Source organism: Fusarium vanettenii, assembly GCF_000151355.1.
Source record: "Fusarium vanettenii 77-13-4 chromosome 4 genomic scaffold NECHAsca_19_chr4_3_0, whole genome shotgun sequence".
Lineage (NCBI taxonomy): Eukaryota > Fungi > Ascomycota > Sordariomycetes > Hypocreales > Nectriaceae > Fusarium > Fusarium vanettenii.
Genome location: NW_003315866.1, coordinates 464,963 through 481,258, shown reverse-complemented (window position 1 = coordinate 481,258; position 16,296 = coordinate 464,963). Strand labels below are relative to the sequence as shown.

The following is a 16,296-nucleotide window of genomic DNA, read 5'->3' as shown; positions in this document are numbered from 1 at the left end:
TCCATCCTGAGACAGTCGAGTGTCCATACCCTCTCGTCTTTGAGGAATTCGAACACAGTCCGATGCATAAATGACACCTCCTTGTCAACCCCTTCGTGGTGTATGGCACTACAGAAGCAGAATTTCGGGTTAATGCCAGTGTCAGGTCGTTCTACAACCTCAAAAATGCCAGTGTTGGGTCGTTTTACAACCTCAAGAAGGCCCCCGCAATGGCTTCTCAGCCGGCCTTCCAGACGTCTGCACAACTCGACCTTTTTCTCCTCTGACCAAACTTCAATCGGAGGTGGCTTGAGGTGATAGTCGGCAACCAACGCGAGGCCAAGAGCATAGATCCTCTGAACTTGGGTCCACTCCCGTGCCTCTTGTTCTGCGTAGCATAGCCGCAAGAGCCTTGAGGCTTGCTTTCGGTAGCGGGATTCGACCTTGATCAACATGTGTTGGAACATGCCCTCCAATTCTGGCGGCAGATCATCCACTCGGTTTTGCAGTTCTGCTGTATTATCGTTGCGCGCGAGCCCTGAAATGAGCGATCTGCATGCTAGAATAACCCACAGGAAAACGCCTGAAGACTTGTCAACGAGGTCTGATATGATCTGCTGTGATCCGCCAGGGTCGTCCTCGGACAGTCTGCTCATATCTGGGTGGTTGCCAATAATATCTTGTACATATGCATATATGTCGGGCCGTGTTAGGTCTGGAAGGTCAAGCTGTGGGAGTTCCCCGAAAGCTGCGACGCAATCCGGTATCGGCCTGCTGGAAACGATGACCTTGACGTTCTGGCCGGCGGCGAGACGCTTGATGAACGAGATGCCATCCTGGTAGTTTCCAACATACTCATCCAGGCCATCGATGAATAAGCAGAATCGACTAAGATCAGGAGAGGTTGAAATGACTCTGAATGCCTTTTCCGTCTCAGCGAGAGATGGAGACGCTATCTTGTCCTGGCCGTTGTATGCCTCCCTCCACAGAGTCGGCAGGGCTTCAGGAATGAGTTTCGGATGAGTAGAGAGAATCTTGTACAGAAGCGCTCTCGAAAGACCACCCTGGGTTTTCTGCTCAGGGGTTCCAAGGTACCAGAAGAAGAAGTCAGCCATGGTGCATGGGCTATCACCGGCCCACTTCAAGAGGAAAGTTTTCGTCTTGGTGGAGGAGAATATGTACTTCATGAGTGTCGATTTGCCGCTTCCCTCCTTGCCCGATATCCAATAGATACCGTTACCGGCCTGAAGCCAGTGAGATAGGTCATCCCAAGGCTGGTCGCGGGTCGGAGACTTCAGAGCCCATTGAAACGTCTGCTTGTGCGCATCAGCGATGGTCTCCCTTCGATCATCTATCGTCCTGAACCAGAGTGTTGAAAGTATACGCTCAGTGCACCTGCGTTCGATCTCCTCTCGTGTAGGCTCGGCGATGAAGGCAGAGTCGCTGAAGGCATCAGTGGCGGCGCAGTTGAACCCAGGCTTGTCGGGCTTGATGTAGCATAATAGTAGAGCCTTTGCTGCGGAGGCAGCCGTCGCAGCGGCAAAACGTTGCCACTTCTTGTTCTTGTGACTATCAGCGTAGTCGCAGGCCCCCTTGACGATAATACATGGGAGCTCATCCCAGACGCCAGCGCCTTCCATGTCAAACGCAATCACGCCTTCTTCTTTGCAGAGTCTGTCCCGTTCTGCCGCAGACCTCATCACCTTGTCCCCCGACGCGACAGGCCCGATGTGTATGGTGGGATGCTGAGCGGTCGCTTCACTTTCCTGTTCTGCCCGCTGCTTGGCCTGTAGTCGTTCCCTAGTAACAACAGGCCCGTTACTACATCCAAGTTCCGCACACGTCGAGTTGGTTGCCTCCTCACAAACTGGGTCGGCATCACTGAAGCAGGAGACGCAAACGCAGCTTGGTAAGCCATGGTGTTTGTGACGGTGGGATGTCTTGAACAGCGTATCCTCTGACGTTCCCGGGTAATCATACTTGCCCCGATGCTTTGTCTCGAAGACATCAGCCTGGAGCTTTTGGAGAAAAGATATAGTGCACTCTTCAAGACGGCTGAGCCCTCGGTCAGTGTCAAGGGTTATCAGTAAACTGCGTATATCCTTGTTGTGCCCCCCATGGCCATCATGGAGAGTAGCTTTCCGTACGAACTTGTCCGGATACTGCCTTCCGAAGTCATACTCGATGACGCGGCTACTTATAACAACGTCCCCAAGCAGGATTTCTTCGTCTTTATTCCGAGGCGCCGCGCCGCAGACTCCGACAAGAAGGGCTATCCGTAGGCCGCTGTAGCTCATGGCTATTGAAGCTGCGGTGCTTGCGGCGTTGGTCTTGCCCATTCGTGATAAGAGAGCGAGGACGACATTGAAGTTGCCGATGCGGCCGGTTGTATAGGTATTCGGATCATTAGGAGCTCGCCCGTACCGATCACCATCTTGGTCCCAGAACTCGTCGAAGGCGTAGGATACGGCGTCGTATTCAAGTGGTAAGGCACAAATGATTGCGACTTCGAATTCGTCACGGCGGGAGGGTCGTGAGACGGGCATTGTTCAACAAACAAGCCAAGCTAGGAACAAACCAACAGGGAGTCTTGTTTTCAGGCAGAATCAGACAGTCATAGTCATCCGTAGCATGTCGCTGAACGTGTCGCGGGGTGTTGTAATGTTGGGTTCATGGGCCTCAGGAAGACGAGGCTGAGAGACCCTTGCCAAGTCATGCATGCAGCGGTTAAACTTAATACCGAAAGCCACTGGGTTGAAAGTACTCAATAAAGGTATCTGCTCTCATATCTGCCTTGCAAAATGGCAACTGGCATCAGCATAGTCTCTATAATGCTAGATAGGGTGTATGTGCCCAAGTTGCTTCAAGGACGTGCCAAACGACTACCACATCAACGAGAGGAGCACACAATGTTGGGGGGGGGGGGGGGGGGGGGGGTTTCTGGAACACCCTCAAAATTTCGTCTGCTTCAAGGGTATATATCCCATCTTTATCCTCGTCGCATTCGATATCACCCCCCGCTAGCTCATGCTCCAACTCGGCCTTGATAACGTTCTCACTTGCCCAGTCGCCACCAGTAAACATCTCCCGCTGGTTATATTTGTTCTCCAGCAAAGCCATGCCAAATGGATTCTTCTTGAGGTCTTTGAACTTGAATCTGGGGTACCGCACACCGGTTGCGCGATCTCTCGGGGTCGTGAAAGACATGGGCTGCCCAGGACTGATCCCCATGTAGGTGACGCCCTCGGGATCCAGTACGCCCATCACTTCGCCCACAGTAGCCTCCCCGCGTATGTTGACCTTCCCTTAGCTCTGTCGCTCAGCCTTCGCCTCAGCGTGCTAACAGTAGTAAGCCCGACGACCAAGAACTGCGGGAAGTCTTGTATAGCCGTCTCCATCCAATTCCGCACGGCCTAACCAGCACAAAGGTCGATAAATAGCCTCGCAGCAGCAGCAGATGATACCTAATGACTTTTTGCATCTCCAGTTCGTCCGAATTGCTGCCCTCAAGGGAGAGGTCAGCTGTGAAGAGTTGGGTCAGAGGAGGGCGTCATCGACGGGCCAGAACTCGTCACACAGGTTGGGGACATCAGTCACGAGGTTGTCAAAAATTGAGCTTTTGAAGGCCAGATACCTATCTCAGAAGACTTCAGGCGTGGAGGCCCTGTCTGTTTCAAATGGTTAGATGAGTTGATAGAGGGACTTGGTTCATAGCTGGGGAGGGCGACTACAAGATCGCACATTGCCCATGAGAGGCAACCTACGATAGACTACTAAGTGTATGAAGTGTATCGGACTACTAGCCCTAGATAAAATATCTCACATGAATAATTGATTGGAAATCTAATTGAATATCATTTTGAGTCGCATGTAAGGAACTGAGTCGCGTGTATTGGACTGACAAAAAGTAATCTCTATCAGTGAGCTGGGGATGCGCCTAGGGTTAATGAGGTCGCTATATTGCGAACAAGAGATCGTATTTTACTCCTACGACCTCACGATCCTGGCTTCTCGCACATATAAAGGAGCATAACAAACACCAATCACCGAAGACTCAAACGACTACCTATATATTTATTTGTATCGTCATATTGCGGGATCCTACAACTTTGACATGGATCGTAAGCCCAGAGGTAAACATTAGCGCTACATATATGACAAAAGTCTGTGTCCACCCCCACTTTCTCACCTTAAATCGCTATTTTACTATATTTTTAAGTAAAAAAAGAATATATAAGATATAAAGGAAATTAGAAAATAAAATAATAGGTATAGATTTAAATAATTGGATTAATTTATGATAGTTTTTTTATTCTCTTATACTTAATAGCTAAGGAGGAAATTAGCTTTAAAGTTAGAGTAGAAAATTATTTTAAAAATTAACCGCTATAATTCCGCTCTTATCCCCTATAAGCCCCCTATAAGGAAAATTTCTAATTTCTAGTAACTTTAGGATTTTATCTAGCTTTAAAAGATTTTTCTAAAAGTCTAGAAAAAATATCTATTTTATATCTTATAAAAATCTATAGATGAGAATTTTTGTTTTCTAATACTCCTTATAGTTCTATTATTATAGCTTTTTAAAAAGGTAGTAAAATCGCGATTTAAGGTGGGAAATGCGCAAGTGGATACAGACTTTTGTCACATTACTGTAGCGTAGGTATCTAACAAAGGACTTGGCCGCTCACGTCAGCACCAAGGTTGACCAGACAGCATCCATTGCCTGATCTTCCCAAGCACGGTTTCATTCCTTGACTCGAAAAATTCACAGTCGAACTCGTGGTCAACATGCCTGCTCTCAGACAAGCCCTCGGCTTTTCCCGAGGCAGGTCGCTGGCCCTCTTCATTCTCTTCGGTGGGGCCATGTCGCTCTTCTCCATCCTACAACTCCCCTTCATCGACATCGACAATGTCTTTTGCGGAAAGGATCCATGGGCAACGCCGGGAGAATGCTACTGGTTTGGTAGGCCGGGGATTAACAAGCTTGGCATGAGGTTGCACCTTGCCACGTTTCTGCCGGCCGGTGCCTTGGTCGGTTGGCAGTTTGTACCAGCGAGTCGACGACCGCACTTGGCCAAGTACCACCGTATCAATGGTTATGTGGTACTTGTACTATCAGCTTTGGGTACTGTTGGTGCTCTCATTATTGAGAAGCGTGCCATGGGCGGGCCTTTCTCAGCGCGAATTGGGACCTGGATCATCGCTGTATCATTCACCACTGCCATGGTGATGGGTGTTGTCAGCATTAAGAAGCGACAATTTGACCAACATAGGGCCTGGATGCTCAGGGGTTGGTTCTATGTCAGTTCTTTCCCCACCCTCCGTTATACACCGAAACGCAGGCTAACATGCTCAAGGCGGGCGCCATCATAAGCATGAGAATCGTCCTCATCGCGGTGGCAATCATCGTTGGCCAGCATGGATGGCTGTATCGACCCCTTCAGTGCGCCGTGATTGAGTACTTGGGCGAGTTCAACCCAGATGGAGTGAAGCCGCTATACCCGAATTGCACCTCGTATCTAGCAGGGGAAGACCCAGGGCAAGAGGTTCTTGTAAGAACAAACTGGGACTTTAATGATCTTCCAGGAATGGCCGTCGCGTTGCGATACGGGTATCTGTTTGGAGGATGGACTGCTTTTACACTTCACGCCGTGGGGGTTGAGATCTATGTCAGTGAGACCATTCTCTGCTTGCGGACCTTGCGATTTGCTAACAGATATTCAGTTACGAAGAACGACTCCTAGCCGGAAACTTAAAAGTAGATAACAAATAATAGCTGAAGAGCAGATGGACGTTCCATCCGAGCTGGTCCCCTATATGTCTTGTCCTGTGTCCCCGCTGATCTAGAGCAAGGTGTCAACAGAGCCCTTCGCAACCCTGTCGTCTTGATCCACATCAACACTTCGGCAGCTACCAAACCACCCAGGGACCATTACATCGACTCTTCTAACGACTAGCAAAAATACAAGACAAAAAACATACAACACCGGGCATTCGCCGGTCGTCACCGACCCGACTACTACTCCAGCGGTCGCCAGTTTGACTAAGGGAGAGCGGACGGGATCCCGTATTCTCTAGCGCCTATGGTCGTATGTGACAGATTTGGTGCTGTGAGGATCTATGTGGTCGAATCTTGTTGGCCAGATCTCGAGTTTACGACCAAAAGCCGGTATATTGCTGGAACCAGGCCGGCCTAGAATACTAGCAACACTTGGTCGTTGGCAGTGGATGAACTAAGGGAATGACAGGACTGGCCGAACCTATCCATCTCGCAACCATGACATAAAGATACAATACGCCAATGACGAGAAAGAGCATCGTCAATTGCAGCTACCATGATGCCCCACGCCGGGAATCCGGGGTCGCGGGGAAGTGACTAGGGTCATGGGAGCTAATGGCCATAACAAGAAGTGATGGCCAGGGTTGTCGAGCTTATTGCCGCTGACTCCATCACGAGCAGCCGAGGTGAAGAAACCAGGGAGGGGACTAAGAACTAAATCCTCAATCTCGAAAGACAACGCATCTCAGGCCATCCTCATATCTAAACAATCGTGTATCCCATTGTAAACTCAGTCTCATCATGACAACACCTCCAACAACAAACCCTATGCCCTCGTGGATCCAACACCCCTACCCCCACGTCCAAGACAGCATCATTAACTTCCCCCGCAAAAACATCCTCCAAGTCACCCTCAACCGCCCAGAACATCGCAACTGCCTCCCTATAGAGGCAACCATTGAACTTGGAGCCTTGTGGAAATGGTACGACGCTGAGCCGGAGCTGCGATGCGCGGTCCTTACAGATGCTGGCGACAAGGCGTTTTGCTCGGGGATGGATTTGAAGGAGAGGCTTGGCATGGTCAAGTCGAAGGATGTTTCGCTTGAGTTTCCTTCGGGCGGCTTTGCTGGGATGACGAATCGGACAGGCAGGAAGCCCATTATTGTTGCCTGCAACGGCCATGCGCATGGTAAGACCTGTGTCAATCAGTTAAGAAGGAAAGCTAACAGCTCAGGTGGTGGCTTTGAGATCGTCTTGAATGCCGATGTCATCTTTGCCTCTCCCAACGCAACATTTCGGCTGCCAGAAGTCCTCCGAGGCGTCTCTGCTCTTGCAGGAGCGTTACCCCGAGCAATGCTTCTCTTTGGCAACCACCGGTGCATGGATCTCATCCTCACTGGTCGGGTGTTAGGCGTCGAGGAAGCAGTTCAATGGGGTCTTGTCAAGGAGATTGTGCCCCAAGACAAGCTTCTAGAAAGGGCCTTGGACTATGCAAGTGAGATTGCCAGTCACAGTCCCGATAGCGTCATCATCTCAAGGTTGGCCGCGAGAGAGGTGTGGGAGACGGGTGTGAGTCGAGCGACCATGAGGGGCCAAGAGCTCTGGGGCGAGGCAATGCTGCGAAGCAAGAATGCGAGTGAGGGTTTAGCAGCATATAAAGAGAAGAGAGACCCAAAGTGGTTTCCTTCACATATTTAGACATGAGGGGCAGTCCAGACGTGCCTCAGTTTAAACGACTGTAATCTACAGCAATGCGATAGAGAACGTGGGCCTCACGAACTGTAGACATTATTAATATTGAACGGGAAATCCATCCTACCATTAAAACGCGACTTGAAGACCAGAACTATAGCTTACTCCCCTCGTGAGCAATCCGCGCATAACCGTTTGACAAGGCAACACGTCCATCCCCCTTGACAACAGTCTCAAATAAAACATCATCCGCCCCATCACTAGTCCCAACAATCCACATCCTAGTCTCGAGCTCATCTCCAGGATACACAGCACTCTTAAACCTAGCACCAAACTTCTTGAACCTGGTAGGATCAGAGCCACCAAGTTCTCTCAACACTTGAACAGCGGTAATGTTCCACGTCCCCAAGCCGTGGAGAATAGTTCCCTTGAAGCCAGCGCGCTTACCAAAGGCTTCGTCGGCATGAAGGGGGTTGTAGTCGCCGCATAGACGATAGAGAAGTGCGACCTCGGGCGTTGTCTGAAAGGTGGAAACGGCATCTGGTGTACGGTTGGGGATCTTTGGTGTTGGCTTGGAGGGACCTCGAGGACCACCATAGCCACCTTGGCCCATGCCAAATGCCATCGAGGTCATCTTGACGTAGACAGTACCAGTTTTGGTGTCTACGAGCTGCTGTTCGGCGTCGAGGATCATGGCGCCACCTATTCAGAGTGAGTTACGAATACCAACAACGAGCTCAAAAGACTTACCCTTGTCGTAAACACCAATAACCTTGTTTCTAACCTCCAAATCGAGTCCCTCAGAGCTAACAGGCAAAGGCTTGAGAATCTCAATGCCTCTCTCCCCATCCACTGACTTCTGAGCATCAAACGGCGGAACTCCAGGCACGTTTGTCGAGCTCATACTAGCGATAAAGTCGATGACATCTTGAGAAGTCTGCTTGAAGGCGAGATTGATGGGGAAAGTGGGAAAAGCAGCAAACTTGGGATGGAGCTCGAACAAGAAGTGCCGCTCGGCTTGTTTGACGCCAATGGCATTGGCCTAGAACTTGGTCAGCAGTCTGTTTATGGGTAGAGAAGGGCCATTGACTTACAAATAGTAGCACATCGCGACGGTTGTAAGAGCACTTCATGGGAGGATACTCAAAGCCAGCAGCCTTGCTAAAGTCGACATTGTCGTATCGCCCCGAGGCGTTCTTTACAGGTCTGTCGCTCGTACTCATCTTGTGAATATGCAAGTCGCTGTAATCGAAAACTGATACAATTGAGTCTTGAGAATAGGTAGATTCAATGAATACACACTTGATAGGATGCCCCCCACACGCTGCGATGTGGCTATAAATGGTGGTTTACCCCGCGATCCAAGATCTGGGGTGCCGAGGCGCCTTACCGAGCCGAGGCTCGTCTTGGGGAATAAACTCAACAACCCTGTCTACAGTTTATTAATCCGTATTGAGGGGCTGTACGGGGTTACCGATGATCTCGTAATCGAGCAGGTCAAGCATGGTTTTGAGATGAACCGAGACTGTACAGTGTCCCCTGCCAGGTCGTGCCCATTAGGGGAGCCCTTTACTGCCAGCAGACTACCTGTATCGCAGCAGCCCAAAGGAGCTCCTAAACAAAGCATTGAAGAGATGGAACCGACAAACCAATATCTATAATGATCATAGAGGAGTAACATTAACTAGGGCAACCAAAGAGGGAAGCTATATTCCGCGCTGTCGCAGACCCAATTTGCCCTTCACGGAGCGACAACGACATCAAGTAAACCAGTCATAACCTTTATCCACGAATAAGAGCGATGCATGGAATCTAATACAGAGCCAGGTACAATCATAGACTGCTAGTCAGGCCTTGAGTTAGCTTCTCAAACAATTGGGATCGTCTCTTCCTACAGAACCAGCAGATACACCTGGTGAAAATCAGTTCAGGACTCGCCATAGCAAGAACGAATTCATCTATTACAAATTGTATAACGCTCCAGTTTTGCAATCTCCCATATCCAGGGCTCATCCGCAGACGATCTTCACCTCTGAATCCACATCCCTCCATTCCCATAAACCTGATCTCTCATAGCCCCAGCCTCAGACCTAACCCCAACCCAATGCGTAGGAATCCGATCCATCTGATGCTGAACCCTACTCGTCGCCTCATTCAGCCTATCACCAAAACTCCTCTCGCTCCTTAGTGCACGAATACTCGACGCCGCAATCTCGGGTCCCCATGTTTCTCTTGCGAGACTTGCCATGGTCGTCATGACATCTCGTCCGTGTTCTTCGACGATTTCTCCGTCTTGTTGGCCTGGTATCCATGGGTGGAGGAAACCCATTAGCATCACCTTGACTCTGATTTCGAAGAAAGTTACTTCTTCAAAGTCATGGATGAAGTGGACTGAGACCTTGTTCCGCTGCACGACTCCAGGAGGCCCGTTCCTTAGAGGAGCTATCGTCACGATAGCTGCGTACCAGTCGTCGTCGATATCCTCCATCCCCTTATTGGGAACGAGACGTGCCCACGCCGCAAACACGCCTCCCATGCGCATCTTGACCTCGTCAGGCACCTCAGTGAGATTCGCCGTCGGTATCCCAAGCTCCCTAGTCGACAGTCCAGTACCGTGAACCACCTTGCCCGCAAGCTTGAACGGAAAGGGCACTTCAGGGCCCTCATCGCTGCCAATGATGGTCAACGGACCCGTAAGCGCCGCGCCTCCTACCATGGGATCGTATCGCCCAGCTTTTCCATTCCTCCAACTCTCATTGACGGCGTTGCCAATGCCAGAAGTGTGATATGCGGCATGTGCGGCCTTTTTGATGGCCGCGTTTGGTGTAAACCTCTTGGATCCAGCCTCGACGACTGCACCCGCCACGCCCGTGTACTTCTTGGCCACCTGCTGTCCGATAGTACTGGCGACCTTGATGCCCATCTCCAACGGCATCGTACTCAAACTCGAACCTCGGACAACGCTGGCATCGGTGGATGTGCTGGCTATCCTAAAGACCGGGCTCCCGCAGAGAACCTTCTTCCCACCCTCTCCAGCACAAAGAACCAGCCGGAAATACCCATCCGTAGCAGCTGCAGGTATTCGAATGACATGAGTTTCCCTGGGAATGTGTTTCTTCAATCGACCTGACGCCTTCTTGACGAACCGCTTAAAGTCCCTCTGAATGCCTCGCTCCTCAGCTTCAGCCAGATTCTCAACACCAGCCTTTGACGCAGGCGTAACATCGATCCAGCTCCCGTTGGTGCCCACCAGAGCCTTGAGTGTCATGCCCATGTTTCCAGAGAACCCTTTTTGCTGCAGCCACACCGTCCTGCCTTGAGGAAGCGGCTCATCCGAAAAGATAGTAATGGGTACTGATGTCGCAGGACCGCGATACCAGACAAGGGCGTGAGAATGTCGAATGATGGTAAAGTGTTTGGTAGATTCAGCTGGGTGACTAATAAGTCCTCCAGCAAAATACTGCGCCTCTCCAAGCGCAGCCTTCCATTTCGACTGATCCTTTGGTTTCGAGGAGTCTGTAGTAATTGTCGAAAGTGCAGAAGAACTCTTGATCCTCCTAATCTCGTTGGTAGGACGAGGACCCAAAGACGATGAAGGCCTGGGAAGCTCATCGACCACAAAGTCAACAGGTAAATTGCCCCTTGGGTCAGCGAGGCCAGACTGCTGAGGAGCGTGAGCCCCCGTGAGGTTGGTAGCCGACCGAACGGGCCGTAGAGGCCGCGGCGGAGGTCCCGGAGGAGCTAAGCTTCCGGAGTCGTAAGCACTGTACGGGGGAGGCGCCGGTGCCGGTTTCCGGCGGATTGACGGGTCGGACCAGTTGTCCATGTCCGTAGCTGATCGAGAATACATGTTATAGGTGATTCGCGTTCATTTTGACGCTGGAGAATGACATCAAACGCAGGGAGGCCGTCTGGACGAGCGGTAGGATCTCCCAACAGAATCAGACGCGTCGTGGCGAGAAATTGCACAGTGCTAGTTCAGGGGTTGGGGAGAGATGACACAGTACGTATACGGATCCTCGTATTGCTGCCTATTGGAATGGATGACTTTTGTTAACGCTGCATCCTTGAGGGTTATTGCAGTTCTCGTATTTCTTCTACGCTTTGATAGACTTCATGGAATTTCTTTTGTTCCATAATCTACAAGTATTGCATGTCCCTCATCAAGACCGCCTACCAAGCCTACCTCAGATCATCCCTTCAGTTCGAAACCAGAGTCTCTATCTCATCAACCTCCTTTGGCGTAATGGTCAAGTTCTCGTATCCATCCTTGGTAATAAGAATGTTGTCCTCAATGCTGCCCACCGTAGTTAGCAACTGTAACCGTGCAGTCAATAGCGTGACGGTATGGCCAAGACTCACCGGACTCCACCGACATCCCAGTACTTATCAAGCACGGCCGAATCGATAAACTTGCTGTGCACGGGATCCTCCAGATACGGGGCGATGATGAAGTTACAGAAGTAAATCTGAGAGCGTTAGCAAGCGTCTCTCAATGCGTGTCTGCTTCAACTTACTCCGGGCTCAACGGTAATCACACTGCCGCTGGGAAGGTTGCCTCGCACGCGAAGGTATCGGAAGAGCTTGTCCTTATCCTCGTAGTTGGCATTACCACCAGTGTCATGAGTGTCCATGCCGAGATAGTGGCCCAGACCATGAGGTAAGAAGGCAGCGCTTGTACGGCCCTTGAGGATCTCATCCTTGTCGCCCTTCAGAATACCGATAGAGAGAAGGCCATCAATGGCAATCTTGTGAGCCAGCAGATGCACGTCATCCCACAAAACACCCTCCTTGAGCACTGCTATGCAATCATTCTGCATCTTCAAAACAATCTCGTAGATCTCACGAGACTCCTTGGAAAACTTGCCCGACAGGGGAAAGGTTCGGGTCTTGGCAATGTCAGATCTGTATCCACACAAGCATACACAGGTTCACTCACGATATCAGCAGCATAGTTGTTCCACTCAGCACCAGCGTCCATCAACAAGTTCAGCTTTCCCTCAAGAGGTGATTCGTTGGTCACATAGTGCAGAGTCGCGGCAGCCCTTCCACTAGCTGCAATAGGATGGTATGCCATCTCCTTGGCTCCATGAGCCACACATCTCTCCAAGAAAGCTGCCTCAAACTCTCTCTCGTTGACAGCCGTCTTGGCCTTTTCCAGAACAGCTCGGTGGGCAATGTCCGATACGTGGTTGGCCTTGCGGATCATGGCAACCTCGAACTCGTCCTTAACCACGCGGGAGACCTCAATGGCCTCCTTCAGAGCATCAAAGTTCTTCTTCTCGAATTCGAGGAATGTGACGTGGTCCGAAACCTGGTTCGCGATCGCATAGGCTGTGGATTGAGGGTTGGCCTGGCCGAGGTGCGCCAGAGTAGCGTTCAGCTCAGAAGTGAGCTTGACGTCGTCGACATCGTACTTTTGGAGGGCCTCGTCGATGCTAAGAGGGAGGCCAGACCAGATGACGCTATCGGGATCGATGGGAGGAATAAAGAGGATCGACTTGGAGGATTGGATGTCGTAGATGTAGTAGCAGTCGGGGAGGTTGCACCCGGTAAGGTAGTAGAAGAATCGGCGCTGACTATTGACTTGTCAGAGGGAGTCTTTAAGTTGTCCATCATAGTGAATCGACCCACCGGAAAGGTTCAGGCTCGTCGTTGTCCTCGAGGAGCTTGGTCATGCGAGACTCGAGGTACAGGATACCATTCGCATTGGGGATCTTTTCACGGATGAGGTCGACGACACGCTTGGCGTGCGACTTGCTCGGGTATTTGGCCTTGAGAACGGCCTCGAAATCTTCGGCGACCATGTTGGAAGCTTGCGCAGGACGTAGGGATGAAGCAGTCGAGATTGCTCTAGAGCTGGTGAAGCGGGGTTGTTCGCGTGGTCGCGATAACGATGAAGCTCGTGAAACACCGAGATATCCGGGAAAAGACAACTTAGCAGGTGTCGAGTACACAACAGACCTTTCTCGTGTTACTCTCAAACTCAACGTAGAGATTGACCTGACTTGATAAAGAAAAGAAGCACGACGAAAAAGATACGATGCGGAGAGCAACCCCGCCATGGATTTGTTGCTGATGACAGCAGCCATGAACCAAACAGGAAGCTCCCAGCACTATCGACCACCGGCTAGTGGTCGCATCCACTAAACAGCTGCCCGTTACAGGTGTGCTTCCAAAGTTCCAGGGTCCTTTTTACAGGGCTCCACTACGGCTGTCTACGGCTTCCGTAGGCGTCTTTTGTCTTGAGTCGAGTTGGAAGGATTGGATGGTGTGAGTTTTGGAGACGTCTACGTCATTGGTTCAAGTCGGGTCAATGATAACCCGGAAATGAAGCCATACCCACTGCTCAATCAACAATCCCAATTCTCCGCTTGAAGCGATTCAGAACTTCAGGGCACGGATGTCTTCAGCTTCAGCTCGGACTCGATAGATTTGTTTCCATAAAAGCATGATTCAGCCTTATTCCGAGTTCAGACCTCTTTAAACGCTCAGACAGCAAAAGTCAGAGAACCGAGGAGGTTGCTAAACTCTCGCTTTGACCTCAACCGATCTCGAGGTGGTTGCAAATTTCAGGAACAGGATCATGATTCAGGTACAAGTAAAAGTTCCGGGTATATTACTAAATTTGTCCGAGAAGAATTCAAAGTCTTAAAACATCCAGCTCAGATCCTGAGCTCATTCAGAGAGAAAGTCGAAAATAGCGTCGTAGGTCTGTCCACATGTGTACTCGAGGTTCATACCATGGCCAGTACCTGGGATAACAGTCGTGTTCAACCGCAAAGCATGAGGAAAGTACTTCCTGGACGTGTCAAGAAGCGAAGGGAGCTCCGAGTCAACGCCACCAGTAGCCATGCAGTTTCCGCCACAGAAAGGAACATCGCGATCTAATTAACCACCACATCGTTAGTGTCATGTCATTTCATGTCAGTGCGCATCAGGAACAGGGTGGTGTCTTACCGCCAGTAACCACAAACACGGGACCAGTGTACGAGTTCTCCTCCAGCATGGGTCCGGCGAGGGTCAGCAGCTCGCCAGGCGTTGTGGGTTGCGCAGTCTTGTACGCCAGCTTGAGCATCTGAGGGTCAAAGTTGCCCTCAGCGAAAAAGTTCATGTGAACGCTCACGGTCGAGGCTGTGGCGACATAGCCGGCGGGATAGATGTAGGCATTCGGCGACTCCTTGACGGGGATGAAGTTGTTGCTGACGGCGAAAAGAGATAGGTAGGTGGCTGTCTGGGCGAAGCCAGTCAGGACAATAGCGTCGGTGAGCTCAGGAGCAGTGTTGGCGAGAGCGAGGGAAATAACAGAGCCAAAGGAGTGACCAAGGTGAACAGCCTTGGAGTACTTGGCGTTGATACCGGGAAGCAGCCCCTCTCTAGCCTTTCGAGTAAGCTCCTTGAGAGCAGCAATCTCGAGAAAGACCTGGATCTCATCGATGGGGTGACCCTTGGAAGAAGCGCCAATGCCCAGTCGGTCCCAGGTCAGAGTCGAGTACTTGTGCTGGTCGACAGCCTTGGCAACGTAACTGTAGTCGTACCCGTTGTAGGACATGTCCCAGTAGCTTCGATCGAATCCGATACCGTGGGTCATGATCTGGATCTCATCGCCAGGGCCGGAGTCAGGCTCGCAGTAGGTAGCAGCAAGTTTGTAGTTGCCGGTAATGACAGTAGTCTGCACTAGTTAGCAACTATTGTCAAGATCTCAGACAGTAAATACTCACTCCCTTGGTAATCCCTTCAACAAAGTTATCCCCCTGCCGAGACAAGTTGAGGATAAAGTTGGTGACATCCACCTTGGTCAACGGCTTGTCCAAGTCAAAGACGGCATTCTCAGCCTTCAACGACACAGGAACCGTGATATCGGTGCACTGGCGCGCCGAAGCGGCAGCAAGGAGGGCAAAGAAGGCAAGAGGCTTGAACATTGTGAGCTACTAAGGCTGCGTAGGATGTAGATCGGTAATGACTGGGCGTGGAGAGGTGATGTTCAACGGTCAAGCCACTGGGAAGATGGTGAGACTTATACCCCAATCCTCGAAGATCCCGTCTCGATCTAACTTGTAAACATTTAATTGGCATCCTTGGCTCCCGGAGGTCTCGGCTCCGCAAAGACTCGAGCTAATGCTTCAGGTCGGAGACAAGAGACGGAGGCGTTGCTTTGCGTTTCCTCCCCCCTCTTCGGTTATAGAGACAACAAGAAAGACTCTCGGGCATCATCAAAGCGTTCGGCACTTGCAACTAACGTGTCCGAGTGATGTCGGGGAGATGATAGTACAGCTCTGCACCAACATCACACGGCATCATCTCCAGAAGTAGCAAAGCTCGCGAGCATTCAAGGCAAACAAAAAAGCGGGCGAACTTTTGTACCCCCATAGAATCCAACAAGGTGAAAAGATCGAAACAAATCTACCGATGGGCTATGCAGCCAACCGGAGAAAAGAAAAAAACGACCCTAGCAGGCGGGTTGATGATTGCGATCTTCACCCCCCGGCAGAGGAGACATCCGCACGGCCAACACATCAATGTCTCTTCCTGGAAGTTCCAGACCAGGGGCATTTCCTAATGAGAGAGAGAAAAGGTTTCCTGCTAGGACTTTGGAGGTTGCATCATCTCCACTCGGTCAGAAGGCCTCGGGCGCGCCGCCATGACAGCAAAAAGGATGATCTAGTTTACCCCCTTGCTGCTCGTTTGCTGCAGAGTCCCAACTCGGAATGAGATATGCCGGCACGGCTGGATCCGTGTTGTGCTGCAAGCCGAGCAGGGGGTCTTTGCCGCTCGCGAATGCATCTGATTTGAGGTTGAGGATCCATCCTGCAGGCAAAGAACCAATGTTAGCTCGGACGAGCTGC

At 50.9% G+C, this 16,296-nt stretch overlaps 7 protein-coding genes across 7 annotated transcripts; 2 read left to right on the top strand and 5 right to left on the bottom strand.

Moving 5' to 3' along the window:
- Window positions 1-1,481: 1,481 nt before the first annotated feature.
- On the bottom strand, window positions 1,482-2,525 carry NECHADRAFT_39585 (uncharacterized protein; the record flags this gene model as incomplete). The annotated part of the gene is made up of 1 exon (XM_003045473.1): window positions 1,482-2,525. A coding segment is annotated over one exon (1,044 nt), but the record flags the coding sequence as incomplete, so codon positions are not given.
- A 2,242-nt stretch (window positions 2,526-4,767) lies between these two features.
- Window positions 4,768-5,723, top strand: NECHADRAFT_39206 (uncharacterized protein; the record flags this gene model as incomplete). The annotated part of the gene is made up of 2 exons (XM_003045596.1): window positions 4,768-5,280; window positions 5,337-5,723. 2 exons carry the CDS (start codon window positions 4,768-4,770, stop codon window positions 5,721-5,723), a joined length of 900 nt encoding a protein of 299 aa, XP_003045642.1.
- Window positions 5,724-6,586: 863 nt separating this feature from the next.
- On the top strand, window positions 6,587-7,456 carry NECHADRAFT_39278 (uncharacterized protein; the record flags this gene model as incomplete). The annotated part of the gene is made up of 2 exons (XM_003045595.1): window positions 6,587-6,947; window positions 6,993-7,456. 2 exons carry the CDS (start codon window positions 6,587-6,589, stop codon window positions 7,454-7,456), a joined length of 825 nt encoding a protein of 274 aa, XP_003045641.1.
- A 148-nt stretch (window positions 7,457-7,604) lies between these two features.
- On the bottom strand, window positions 7,605-8,673 carry NECHADRAFT_39459 (uncharacterized protein; the record flags this gene model as incomplete). The annotated part of the gene is made up of 3 exons (XM_003045472.1): window positions 7,605-8,152; window positions 8,201-8,492; window positions 8,545-8,673. The coding sequence occupies 3 exons, from the start codon at window positions 8,671-8,673 to the stop codon at window positions 7,605-7,607; spliced, it is 969 nt and encodes a 322-aa protein (XP_003045518.1).
- An 803-nt stretch (window positions 8,674-9,476) lies between these two features.
- NECHADRAFT_39295 (uncharacterized protein) lies at window positions 9,477-11,276 on the bottom strand (the record flags this gene model as incomplete). The annotated part of the gene is made up of 1 exon (XM_003045471.1): window positions 9,477-11,276. One exon carries the CDS (start codon window positions 11,274-11,276, stop codon window positions 9,477-9,479), a length of 1,800 nt encoding a protein of 599 aa, XP_003045517.1.
- A 265-nt stretch (window positions 11,277-11,541) lies between these two features.
- Window positions 11,542-13,415, bottom strand: NECHADRAFT_60613 (uncharacterized protein). The gene is made up of 5 exons (XM_003045470.1): window positions 13,085-13,415; window positions 12,390-13,029; window positions 11,968-12,339; window positions 11,813-11,919; window positions 11,542-11,747 (listed from the first exon to the last, which is right to left on the bottom strand). Exons 1-5 carry the CDS (start codon window positions 13,255-13,257, stop codon window positions 11,651-11,653), a joined length of 1,389 nt encoding a protein of 462 aa, XP_003045516.1. The 5' UTR covers window positions 13,258-13,415; the 3' UTR covers window positions 11,542-11,650.
- A 713-nt stretch (window positions 13,416-14,128) lies between these two features.
- Window positions 14,129-15,372, bottom strand: NECHADRAFT_79651 (uncharacterized protein; the record flags this gene model as incomplete). The annotated part of the gene is made up of 3 exons (XM_003045469.1): window positions 14,129-14,337; window positions 14,411-15,122; window positions 15,172-15,372. 3 exons carry the CDS (start codon window positions 15,370-15,372, stop codon window positions 14,129-14,131), a joined length of 1,122 nt encoding a protein of 373 aa, XP_003045515.1.
- Between the last annotated feature and the right edge of the window lie 924 nt (window positions 15,373-16,296).